This window comes from Ricinus communis, chromosome 2 (assembly GCF_019578655.1).
Source record: "Ricinus communis isolate WT05 ecotype wild-type chromosome 2, ASM1957865v1, whole genome shotgun sequence".
Classification (NCBI taxonomy): Eukaryota; Viridiplantae; Streptophyta; class Magnoliopsida; order Malpighiales; family Euphorbiaceae; genus Ricinus; species Ricinus communis.
Genome location: NC_063257.1, coordinates 631,313 through 644,242, shown reverse-complemented (window position 1 = coordinate 644,242; position 12,930 = coordinate 631,313). Strand labels below are relative to the sequence as shown.

The 12,930-nt window shown below is 35.2% G+C and overlaps 2 protein-coding genes across 3 annotated transcripts; both read right to left on the bottom strand.

Annotated features, from left to right (window-relative positions):
- Window positions 1–1,037: 1,037 nt before the first annotated feature.
- LOC8267894 (WD repeat-containing protein DWA2) lies at window positions 1,038–5,960 on the bottom strand. The gene is made up of 13 exons (XM_015721635.3): window positions 5,800–5,960; window positions 5,619–5,702; window positions 5,379–5,511; window positions 5,012–5,123; window positions 4,540–4,639; window positions 4,240–4,367; window positions 3,806–3,875; window positions 3,228–3,316; window positions 2,991–3,036; window positions 2,272–2,345; window positions 2,113–2,189; window positions 1,976–2,034; window positions 1,038–1,530 (listed from the first exon to the last, which is right to left on the bottom strand). The coding sequence occupies exons 1-13, from the start codon at window positions 5,842–5,844 to the stop codon at window positions 1,489–1,491; spliced, it is 1,059 nt and encodes a 352-aa protein (XP_015577121.1). The 5' UTR covers window positions 5,845–5,960; the 3' UTR covers window positions 1,038–1,488.
- A 234-nt stretch (window positions 5,961–6,194) lies between these two features.
- LOC8267895 (O-fucosyltransferase 16) lies at window positions 6,195–12,125 on the bottom strand. Of its 2 annotated transcripts, none has more exons than XM_048370577.1 (10): window positions 11,680–12,125; window positions 11,516–11,566; window positions 11,326–11,416; window positions 10,962–11,038; window positions 9,982–10,070; window positions 9,623–9,802; window positions 9,130–9,186; window positions 8,430–8,532; window positions 7,671–8,002; window positions 6,195–7,579 (listed from the first exon to the last, which is right to left on the bottom strand). In XM_048370577.1, the coding sequence occupies exons 1-10, from the start codon at window positions 11,845–11,847 to the stop codon at window positions 7,144–7,146; spliced, it is 1,584 nt and encodes a 527-aa protein (XP_048226534.1). In that variant the 5' UTR covers window positions 11,848–12,125; the 3' UTR covers window positions 6,195–7,143. The 2 variants fall into 2 exon arrangements, with proteins under 2 accessions (XP_048226534.1, XP_002510658.2); XM_002510612.4 differs by having other exon boundaries at window positions 9,130–9,311; window positions 9,619–9,802; window positions 11,680–12,122.
- Between the last annotated feature and the right edge of the window lie 805 nt (window positions 12,126–12,930).

Below are 12,930 nucleotides of genomic sequence, written 5' to 3'. Positions count from 1 at the left end.
TATACGTAATTCTTTCATCATTATATTGATACATTTATTAATAATAAACTATGAATAAGTATAAGCCATCGTGATTCTACATATTTTAAAGATTTCATTTATATTAATTTTAAAAAAATATTTTTAATTCAGTATTATTTTTATAATATTATATATAAAATTTAAAATAAAAAATATCAATAAAATATTATAATTAAAATAATAATAGCATTATTCTAATTTGCTTAAGATTATAAGATTTTCGAGTCCCTAACATAATTCGAAAAGGGAAGGTGATAGCTGATGATTGAGATAGGGATAATGATAAGGTAGAAATCAGCCTAAAGCAAATAGACTTCTCAAACAAGACCCAAATCTTTTTGTGATTATAACATTTGGGTTCAAAATCTCTGCTGGAAAGTAACCCTGAATCTGTCTTTCCCCTCTTATCCAACCAACAATTTGCCATGACTGCCAATGGCCACTTCTACTTCCCCACCACTTTTTTTTACTTGGGACTCTTTTACGCCACGTGTTGACACCTCATGGCTTGATGACATGGAAAGACACCTGTTGACCATGAGATTTTGGTTTGTGGATAAGCTGGAGGCGTGCTGGCTTGCGTGTTATGGAATACCTGGCAGTCAATTGATACACGTGTCACTATTACAAGAAGAGTGGGAGAAACTTGGATCTCTGCTGTTGGACGAGGAAACACCAAAAGCATTTTATCCGACCCATGTTCTTCTGTGTTTGGATAAGCTTAATGTCATTTCTCTATGAGCTCGTGATTCTTCATAGCTACCGATTTTTCTCCAACTCGTACATGGGCTTTCATATAGAGAAATGAATTATAGCCACTTGTTTGGGTAAAGGGCAAGCCTGCTTCAGAGCTTGGCTACTGTCTAGAAAGTTGGTTGATTCCACCCACACATTTCGTTAAGACCATCTCATGCAAGAGAAAAAACTTGTATAGTTATACTATAATGACTACTTTGGATTTAGTCTTCTTATTGCTTGCAGTACAAATTCCAATTTAGAATAAATAACAGACTTGGTTCTTTGAAATTGTATTAGCAAATAATCGTATTAACAGGAAAAAATACCTCTATATTCATATGGATACAGAAATTTTCGGCAGGTATTTGTATAGAAGGATTTATATTTCTGGAAAAATATACAGTTCAAACGAGATTTACTTTAAATGCACAATGATGCAACAGAGGGTCCTAGCATGTGCTTCCCAACTAACTAACTTCCCTTTGTCACCCACAACCAAAGCGAGAATGAAGCTTGAAATACAAGGCAAACGACCAACCAGCCTTAGCGCAAACATAATAGCACAGCGTGTTACATTAACACACTAACTGTCCTTCTTAAAGCCAGGGTAGGTTCTTGCCAAATTCGAATCCTCACATCTGGTTCTCCAATGTGGTCCTCTAAAAGTTTCTTTGCATTAGGCGGTGGAGAAACGATAAGAGGTTGCATGTCGGGCAATTTAAATTGAAATCATTTTCTGGAGAGGAAAGGCTTTACTGATTCCACAACTACCTGTAACAGATGAACACATGTATCAAATTTGGTCCTCAATGCAATCTCACTTCCTTAAACTGGTGTTATCAGTTTGACGTTGACAAAATCCTATGATTGTGTTTGCTAGACTATTTCCTGACTGAAAGTTGTGCACTTTGTTTACAGAATCCAAATTACAGACAATACATGCCTATTCACCCTTTCCCTTGGATAAAACGGGTACACTTATACATGCAATGCCAGTGCACCATGCGACTAAATTTTAGAAACAGTTTACAGGAGAACAAGAATTAATCAGTTTCATTTCCACCAACCATGCAGGCACCACAATGCCACACTGATTACCTAATGAGAGTTAAACATCTTCACGATAAATATATTGAAAGAAACAGTACAAAGATTAGTTAGGTTTCCTACTAGTGCAGATTGTTCCATATGATTAAGTCTTAGGTGGTACTCTTACCCTTCCATCATAAGATAAAGATGCAAAAATCCAAGGCTCGCGAGAACTCCAAGAAAGGCCTAGAATCACAGCTTAAAACTGATTAGATCTAATTCATGATTTATAGTTGCTAAAATACAGATGGCTAGACTGCTTACCATAAACACTGTCTTCATAATCGCTGAATGTATTAAGCAATGGGTCAACTTGCTGAGTAGGTGACTCGACCAGGCTCCTAATAGCATAAAAAGAAATGATATCCAAAAAAAAAAAAAAAAAGGCATAATCAACTGATGGGATATAACCAAGAAGATAACCTTTCAGATGACATCACATCTCCAGTTGAAGTAGAAGCAAACCACAAGTTAACTGTTGAATCTGTGCCACCACTCTAAAAAAAGCTTACTTCTCATCAGAAAAATGCAAATGCGAACATAGCTCAAATGAATATCATAACAACAATCGAGAGAATAGTGCCTTGAAAGAAAAGGATATCTCCCCAGTGCCATATTTTGCACATTATAATTGATAAAAATGACAAATGAACAACCTGCATTACCCAACCTAGACCTAAAAACGAAAACTACCAGATCATATTATACTTCTGCCCTTCAGATGTAGCATGACCTGGGAAATTAAATCTCTTTCTCCCACCCACAATGCAAAACATGAACTAATAGTCAATTGTTATCGATGAAAATTCCAACTTTATTATTCATTGTAGTTAAACAAGGATCCTCTTTAAAAAAAATTAGTTTCGAGTAGAAATACCACAGGAGACAGCATAAGTCTTATTTTTGACTTCGTGATGCAAAAAAAATAAAAAAAATAAAGAGAGGGACAGAAAGAAAGACATTCTAATAAGGGAGTGTATACCACTGCACAACACACAATCATACATGTAAGATGACATTCTAACAAGGACATGCAGACTACTGTACACACATGCAAGCATACATGTATGTGCATGTATTGCAGTGTGTGTGCGTGTGCGCACATACAGACATGTGAGTCTAAGAGAGAGGGAGAAAGAGACCAGAATTAGGCCATCATACTCAGGGTTACATGCAATAGCCCACGTCCTGCAAACAATTGGAAACACAATCAGACAACTATAAATACCTGAACATAAATTATTACAGACACCAGAAAAGAGCCAAATTGTGAACATCAAACTTATGACAATTAGCATGCGATAAAAGGATTCGTCAACCAGCAAAGTGATCAAAAGTGATTCAAGATTCAGAATTTTAGCAGTGAACAAAACTATTACCAGTGTGCATGTCCAGGAAGCTCTTTTACAGGAACCTTTGGCATTCTAAGATCCCATATGTGTATCCCAGATTCGTCCTCTGCAGTCACCTGCAATAATAAATTTTCTAATTCTAAGAGGAAAGCCAGAAGTGACATTATTGCCGGAGCCAAAGAACAAAATAGAACATCTAACAAGAGATATCTAAGCACAAAGTTCAAAGATTGTTCCTAATGCAAGAGGGAAAAACCATCACATAACAGTTCTCTTCCAATTTGATCTAATTTTATAGGACTCCACATTATGACTCTCTGATACACTTAACTATAGTAGGAAAGAGAGGAGCCACAGCAAATATCCAGGGGCCTCTTTAAAAAATACCTAAATATGTGTGTTTTCTCACCTATTTTCACAATTTTACAGTACTATAAGGATAGGCAGCCACATTCACGCTGAGAATATTTATCCATATATAACTATAAGAAAATATATTCTGACCAGCTATATTCTGAAAGAACAGCATCACTAGCAAATAACAGAAATGCATTCAGTATTAGTTCAGCAAGAATACATAAGGGTGAATATAGCTAATTGCTTACAAGGATGTGCTTCTTCTTGGTGTCATAATCGATGTTGCGGACATGTGCACAGTCGATTGAATTTGTCTTCCTGATAGTACATAAAAAAAGCTTTAGCTAGCATAATTAACTACGATAGAAATTCAGATCATTATATGCAGAGACATCAAAAAATTAGCAGGTCCTAAAGAGCACTGAACAGCAGTCCAAAAAAACTAATATTCTGGAGCTGCAACACATAAGCAGAAAAAATGAGAAAATGAAAACAAATAACAATGGGATATCCTTCAAGTCATTTGTATTTAATGCAGCTTCAAAATGCAAAGATAATAGAGGAAGAAAACTACCAGAACATCTGCAAGAAACTCACATGATGCCCCCCCTCGGCCAACAAAGAAAAAAAAGAAGAAGAAGAAGACGGAGAAAAAAGAAGAAGATATGCAAAGATATCATACTTCATTGTTCGTAGATCCCAAAACTGGATAGAGGATTCACAAGTTGCTGCAACAACATTCACATCATGCGGATCCCAGGCTCCTCCAGATAAGTAATGCAACATGCCAGCTGACTCCTTAGATTGCACCTAAGTTTTGAGTAAAATCTAAATAAGTACCAGCATAAAAATCTTAAGGTACAAGTAAAGGCATAGGCATCTTTTTCTACTAGTGGACATTCACTTAGTGTAAAAAATTGCCTGTCTTTTAAGATTCCGTTTCAGAAAGAGGTATGGCCAACAAAATGAACATGTACTATACCTGGGCCACTTTTCTAGCACAATCTAAATTCCACAAGAAAAGACTTTCCTCATCAATGCTGACCAGCTTATCGTTTCTCCCAGATGGCCACCATAAAACACTGTTAAAGATAGATATAAACTAAGTGAGACAAAAAGAAAAGCGCAGAGTTTAAACCCCAAAAGTCATGCATGAAATCAAGAGAAAATCCATTAATCTGAAAAGAACTTAAAGGATAGAGAGTGAACATAATAAATTAGCAGAAGAAATACAAGACCTTGAAACCAAATCGCAAAAGTACTAAATACAGGATTTTCATATCTTTAGAATAGTTATAAGATGCGTTTTGATAATTTTCTTCCAGATTGGTGCTTTGGATAACATTTAGTATACAGCATATCACAAATAAGAGACAGATAAATTCACCACTTTCAGCCAATCCAAAAGTAGATGGCCAGGCATAGATGCGTAAGAAAAGGATGAATATACTCACCAATTAATGTTGCCAGAGTGTGCATCAAGTGATGCAATTTTTTCTAATTGAGGAGAATTTAATTGGCCATACAACTCAGGGATCTGCCACACTGCTGCTCCATATGATTCGCCTTCAATAATGACATTAGAATTGAATGTTAAACGGTTGTTCTAAGAACCAGTATAAAGTTAACGACCAGATTTTCTGGCTTTTCTGTTGTGCAATAGATTCTGTTAACACCAAGAAGTAATAAGGCAAACTATTTATCGACATTTCAATAAAAAGGTTAAAGCAAAGTCACAAATTGCATATTAGTTTAACTATAAGATCTACAATTACAAGCAAACATAATAGATAACACAAAGAAGCGAGATCAGAGAGGTACCAGTAGAGAAGACAGTGGAGAAGATGCGTTGATCAAAGGGACACGAGGATAGGTCCCAGATCTCATTAGGATGCGAAAACAAACCTTCGCATATTAGTTCACTTCCACCTGAAGAAAGCCGAATCAAATGCACCTGTCGTAAAAACAAAATTCAAATCAATAGATCAAAATGCCAGAGAGTAAAGCACACTCTCTTCGGTTCCAACTTATGAAAAAAAAAAAAAAAGAAGAAGAAAAAACCTCATTTTCTTCCCTAAGGCTGAGAGTGCCAGTGAGGAAGCTGGTATGGTCCGTATCTGCTTTCACATCCGATATGCATCTAGCCTGCAAATGTGATTTAGAAGCGAAATTAGGGTTGCAGTTGGGCAGATAAAACGAAAAGCAGTGATGATATAGGGTGTTAGGGTTTTTGCATTTTGACCTGATATTTGACACCATATCCTATGCCTGATGATCCTCCTTGCATTTCTATTGACTGCCTGGTACAAAAGATGTGAGCAAAACTAACTCTCCATGCTACTGATAACTGGAGGCCTTTCCTTTGAGCTTCTTTTCCTTTTCTGTTATTATTATTATTATATAATTATTATTCTTTTCTTTTTTCTTTTATCATCGAGTATGGGCTCTTCTGGCGGGAAATGCGAAGCCCAAAGGCTCACAGCTATATTGAGACGTTCCGCGAGCGCCAATACCATAAGAAAATTGTGTTAAAAATATAATAGAACTCTGAAAAACAAAAACCAAAAGAAACGAAGATTGAGAAAAAGCTTATTGTCCCATGGGCAACCTTTTAATAGTCCAAAAAATGCTTGGAAGTAGAGATGAATATCTTTTTGATATTGCGTAATGCAGTTCATAACATTACACATTGAAATAAAACTGAAAATATAACATTTACAACATACTGGGGATACGTGCTCCCTTCCCTGAACCATTACACAGATGCTTATAAATTGCCATCTTGGTTATTGAACATTGACAGAATTGAAGTTGATTAAACTTTATCCTACTTTGAGATACATGCGCAGTAAGTTAACGCGCTGATTCAAACAGGAATCTAGCCGGCTGGTTGGTTGGATCACTAGTGCTACTGATAAACCCTCATTTAAATTCTAATAGAACTCATCTCACAAAAATTTTCAGATAATTTGTACAGTCAGTCTTTTGTAACTCTTTTGTTTTTTCTTTCACAATCTTCCATAAGACATCTTGCCCAGGAATCGCAGGACCAGACCAGATTGGCACAACTACCAAAAGAAAAAGTCCCCAAACCCTAAGAAAAGAAGAAGATAGATAATCACTTCAACTATAAAAATCTTTTTTCTTTTTCCCCTTTGTGCCTTTCATTCGCTTCCATTTCTTTTTTCTGTGTTTTTCCCTTCGTCATATACACCGTTTCCCTTTTACAAAGAAAGAGACCTATTTACAGTCCCTTCATCTGAGCAGCACAACAAGCAGTTACACATAAAAGCTCAATTCCAAAAATTCATCTCACTCCGGTGATCCCTCATATCCTCCATTTTCCGAATTTCACTGCAAAAACAAAAGCAGAAGTCTCGGTGAACCCATCCTCAAACCCCAAACCTCGTTGATCCACAGGATGATGCTCCCTATTTCAAAGGAGGATGCTTTTCTCCCATCTATCGAGCAATGTTATGTCTAGAAGGTTCAATGACAATACGCAGATTCATCAGAAGGTTTTGACACATTACAAGAATGCAATTTCAGAATCGGTTGCACAAGGCAGAAAATCAGCGCAGCACAGTTAGTCCGAAACAATTTCTTCCAATTCAGGTTCCTCAGAGCTGAACCCCTCATAATCCAAACCTGTGCCATCGAATGGATCTTCCTCCATAGGACCATCACCATCATTGTCAGGATCAGGTATATCTAGGTCATCATCAACATTCAACTCATCATTTGTGCTATCTTCCCCAGTTGCATTATATCCCTTGCCATACTTTCTAGGCCCTGAATCTTTCTTTGCCTTGGCCTCAGAATCTTCACAAATGCAGGTGTGTGGGTTCTCATGAAACTCCCCTCTGCCTGCCCTAACCTCCTTTGGCTCCCCCATGAAGCCCCGCTGAAAAGTACGAACTTTAGATGCAAACACGTCCCATGTCATGTTACCTTCGCTCAAGAATAATCGATAAAGCTTTTTAGCATTTGGACGAATTGTCGGTTTATGTCCAAAATATCTCCTAGAGTAAAAAGGAAACACTGAAAGTTAGTAGATGCGGCCAAAAAGAAAAAAGTACATGTGAAATAAAGAGGCTTAGAAACATCAATTACCTCCGTCCAGCTAATATTCTAGCCATATTACCATTGTTGTTGGTAACAAAAACATCACTTTCATCACAAACAATAAAGTCAATTGCAGCCATACGGGATGAAAATGACAAAAAAGGTTCCAACTCCTCCTTGCCGGCTATGGTCTCTTTAGTATAGAAGTTTGGGAAGAGTTCTTTTAGGGGAGCCAATGATTCTTCCCCTCGGTATACTTCTCCAGAGGCCACATAAATATGAACATCACTGCCATAACCCAACGCTCTTAGCATGAGACCAACTTCCTTTGGGGTGAGAGGGCATTTTCCATGCCTCCTCTCTTTTTCAGGGTTTCTCATCTGTAAATGTATTAAAAGTAAATCTCGTAAATACTTCATCTCCATCTCTAGAGTTAAACAAATATATGGAAACCAAATCAAATAAACAGAACTGGAAATAACTAAGGCTAAAATTCAATACAAGATTTGAATGAATCATCTTTACTACAACGGTCTCAACATCGTTCTACCATAAATAAAAACCTTCTGGAATTTCAAAGATTACCAATCACACAATTGAAATGCACAACGATTTTATCAAGGCACAACAACTTGCAATAATAAATACCTGCATATAAGCACAAATACCAAAGGAAAATGTTCCACATATTTAGAACCTAAACTTGCAGCAATTCATATTATTGTAGTAACACCCAATGTCTCTAAAATTGAACAGATATAGTTTACATTAGTTGAATTTTACAGGAGCAAGTCACTTGAGCCTCACATGTAAAGTTTTCCACCTCTTTCGTATGGCACCTAGATCTTCCATTTCCTGATCACCACCACCATAATAGCATCCTGAGAATGCCAGCATATCAGGCTCAAACCTGTAGCAAGAAACATTTAAATGAATCAAGAAACCATTTAATTATTGTCCCAAGTCGCTGTTCTTGTCCTTCAAACCCAAAAAATCATCAATTGGTAATAGCAGTTCAATCAACATAGGCTTCCCAATTGGGCATGCATGATTCCAACTTGAGGCTATTATGATCAAGTCCTAGGCCCATCATCCTATCATTATAATTTTCTTTAACACCTCAAGAATTCATGATGCGTTTGACCGTTTACAAGTGTGTATAATAATGAGAGGATTTCATGTAAGGATTCATATTAACAAGGTTTCATATCTCAGCATAAATTATTTTTTCCCAATGTGCACCCACCAAGAAGCAAAGTGTCTATAGTGGGGTGCACAAAGAACCCATGTCAACCAACTGACAGAATTTCTTAAAGAACTCGGACAGTAAAAGTAAACTTGAAAGTTGCACCTATGTGCTTAAAGCGTGCTGGATAGGTTTAATCAATAAATCAACAACATTCAACAATAAAAGGTTAAAGTAAGTGCACAGGGAAACTATATACTTCAATTAATTGTTGTATTAACCAAGAAATACAAGGGCTCTAATAAGGCTCGTTTATAATACCTTAGGTGCAAAGCAATGTAGTGCTTGCTTTTCATCCTCATCCTGTGAACCAATGTCCTGCCCATTTCAAGAATAGGATCAGTAAATTTCAAAGCATGGTAGTTAACTCTACATCTCAACTTTTGTAATTGTCCGTCCAACTTGTTAGCAAGCCTGTAATCAAACTTGGTGAGCTGAATTGCCTGTCACAAAATTAAGAACGAAAACATCATTTTAAAATAATAGGATAATCATAAGAGAGAGTGTGAGAACTCAAACTCCTGCAGATTGACTGAAAACTATTAATTTTACAAAATACAGGAGAGAATTGAAAGACAAACAAAGCAACCTCTGATTCAGCCTGCAATTTGTTAGGTAAAAGTAATAATAGAAGTTGCAAAAGGAACTTTATATAGTATAAGAACTTATAAACAGTCAAAAAATTTACTGTGCCAAGGAAAAAACAAAAAGAAAAAAGAGAATAAAAGGTTCGGAGAACGTAGAACTTACATGCCTTTTCAGAAGAACAGGTAATACACGACTTTGATAACATTTCTCACTACACTTTCTTGGAACACGCATGTTATGTGTAGTCCAAGTTTTCCCTCCCCTTTTTGGGAGATTTTTTATGATTTTGACATCCTTTGATAGAGAAGATATGAACCAATCTAGATCAAAAATCTCTCCAAAATTACTGCATTAAACAAATTAAGTTAGTAGTTATCTAACATGTAAGATAAATCAATACTTGCTATTTTCATAGATTTGTAAGAAAAATCAATATTTGCTATTTTCATAGATTTGAGCAAGCATACAAGATCCCAAAGCGTCAACGTGCAAACAAGGTGGTAGCAATTCTCTTTCCTAACTAACCTTGTATCCTTCCAAAAAGATTTCTGGTCTAGCTTTGGAACAACAAGGGTAGCATTTAGAATTCGGGCAGCAACAACAGCATCCGTTATCTGCATGAGTGCAATTAGACCTCATCAAACAGTTATAAATTAATAGATTATATGCAAATAGGATACATCATATCCACAACATGACATAGTATAAACATCCATATAATAGAACAGTAGAACTCTAGGAAGAGCATCATTGGATCCAATATTAGAGCAACTGTAATTGAAATAACTGCTTTGAAAGTCTGAGTGACCAAACTGTTTCAGTATTAAATCAGACACATGTAAAATTACAAAGGCACATTTCAATGCAGCCAAAAAAAGTTAGATTGTCAGTTGGCAATGAGATAAATTTAATCACCAGAAGCTTAAAATGTCTAAATTATAAAACGAGTAGATGCATACAGCAATAAAGGACTTCAAAGACGGGCCACATCACTTGATCTCATAGACAATAGGTGTCAAATTGGAAGGCTTTCAAGGCAAGTTCAATGCTTGAGGTGTCAATTTGGCATATGAGTAACAGCTTCTTATCATAAGTAATATATCTTACCATAAATAATATATAGTAACGATAGCTTAGTCCTAAAGCAAGCCAATACAGGGACTATGAGGATTGGGTTGGAGTGGGAATCATGCATACAGCAAGTAAAAAGGATTAAAAGACCACGCAGTCAGTTAATCACATAAAAAAAAACTATTCAACAATATATGCTTGCTGGTAATTGACTTATTGAGATAAAAAGTACAAGTTCATTGTCATTCATATAATAAAATGAAAGATTGATTGCTTGTCTGAACGTGCAAGCATTCAAATTTATATGCAATTATGACATTGATTAACACAAAGATTGAAAACTCTATTTCATGGGACATGGGACTTGCACTCATACAACATTACTTGGAGAAAGACACAGATAAAACTAGTGTAGAAATAGACCAAAAAGTTACCCCAGTCCTTTGTTGATTCAGACCTCCACTTGTAGCAATAAGTAAATAACGATCACGGTGTGTTACCTTGTCCGCATCTGCAGCATTATCAAACAAATTCAGCTCGAGAAAAGCGAATCAAATTCAAATATAAGAACCTTATGAATCACGAATTCCCATATAAGAACCAAGTATGCAATCGGCTAAAATAAATGGCTTGTAACTGTAATTATCAACCTTTCGAATCATGATTTTCCTCAAAAATAAAATCTAGTTCTCATAACTGCTTCAAACGGGATTCAAAAGTAACTTTATCAGGAACTTAAAACATAAACAGTTAAGTTAACCACCCTTTCTAATTATACAGAAGAGAAACGACACATACTTGGAAAACTCTTGCTGGCATTACTGCATCCATAGTAAAATTTGGAATTTCTTGAGGTCCAAATATCACGATCCAATCTCCCTCCATCTCTCTGGAAAAACACAAATTTAAGACAAAAAAAAATCACATCAAGCAACTCTCTATCGAAAAAAGAAAAAACACTGCAATTTGTAGGAAACGAAACCCTAACCGGAACATGAAAGACTGATTCTCCACTCCCACCATCAGCTATCTTGATTGACTAGACCACAAAGAAAAAAACAAATAGAAAAAGGAGTAAACAATACGCCATCTGAAATTACAATTAGCACGTGCATAAATACGGTTTGAACTCATGCAAGAAATGTGAGTTACCGAGTAGTCATGGCGAGAATGGTGAAAATTATCCGAAATTTTAGGAGAAGGAGCGAGAATGGACAGAAGACCAAAGAAAATAAGAAGAACTCCGGAAACAGCGGATATTAAGGGAAGGAAAGACCGAAAACAGTTATAATAATGGTTGCGCCGCCTATGAAAAGCCATCTCCGGTTGTTTATGCGGTGGTGATTAGGAGAACTGGCAGACGCACTTCTCTCCCTCTAAAAAATGTCGCAAACAATGGAGGGATAGGAGTTAAAGGCATAAAAATCGATCTGTTTTTGCTACAAATCCAACATTGAGGCAAAATAGATAAACGGTGCTTGCCGAACCGGCGTCGTTTAAATCGGAATAAACGACAAGGACAGACCGATTGTCGCGGTGTGTTGGCTAATTGTTATCAGCAGTGGCAGAGAGAAAATTATTTTCTAATTTAAAGAAAAAGAAAAGCAAAGAATGGAGGAATGGTACGGTGCACCGGTCCAAATTTAAAAAAGAAAAAAAAAAAAGATTGAAGAAGAAAAAAGCGTGAAATTTGTGAGCTGGCGCAGTCAGTTTTGCACTATGAAAAGTGGATAAATCTAGATTCTTTTTATGGTTAAAAAATCTTCTCTTTAACTCTATCTAATAAGCCACAACAGTGTGCTTTTTTGGATTTGGATTGGTCGTTGCTAGCTGCGGTAAGAATTTACATGCCTAATTATTAATAAAATTATAAAATTCTCAATTAATTTCTCTAATTTTTTGAAAAAATTTCACAATAATTTCTATAATTTCACCATAAAAATAATTATATGACAAGTTCGTTTTATTTATTCAATATAATTATAAATTGGTAAAAAAATTTATTTTAAATTTCATTAAAAATTTTACATATGTAGATCTTTTCTTAAATTTTTCATGTAAACGTAATTATATATATATTAATTTTTAAAATTTAAAATTACATATTTATTTTATACACATAAAATTTAAGTTTATATGTAATTTTATAATTTTATTAATTTATTAATTCATAAGTTACTTTTTTAATTAAACACTCCCTCAAATCTAATATATAGTATATTAATTAATAAATAATTTTCTAATCGGATGATGATACTAATTCTATCATAAATTATTTTTTAATATTATATTAATTAATTTAAAAAATAATTATAATTTTAAAAATAACATTCTAAATTATATTCTATTATTTTAATTATAAATTATTTTTTAATTACATAATAAATTTTTAATTTTAATAAT

Coding starts and splice junctions, on each gene's coding strand:
- LOC8267894 (XM_015721635.3), bottom strand. CDS start 5,844: ATGCAAGGAGGATCATCAGGCATAGGATATGGTGTCAAATATCAG. Junction 2,346..2,990: donor AGTATGATGGCCTAATTCTG/GTCTCTTTCTCC, acceptor AGCTTTTTTTAG/AGTGGTGGCACAGATTCAAC. Junction 2,190..2,271: donor GATGTGATGTCATCTGAAAG/GTTATCTTCTTG, acceptor TTATGCTATTAG/GAGCCTGGTCGAGTCACCTA.
- LOC8267895 (XM_002510612.4), bottom strand. CDS start 11,847: ATGGCTTTTCATAGGCGGCGCAACCATTATTATAACTGTTTTCGGTCT. Junction 11,039..11,325: donor TGCCAGCAAGAGTTTTCCAA/GTATGTGTCGTT, acceptor ATAATGCTGCAG/ATGCGGACAAGGTAACACAC. Junction 9,803..9,981: donor TCTTTTTGGAAGGATACAAG/GTTAGTTAGGAA, acceptor TGTTTAATGCAG/TAATTTTGGAGAGATTTTTG.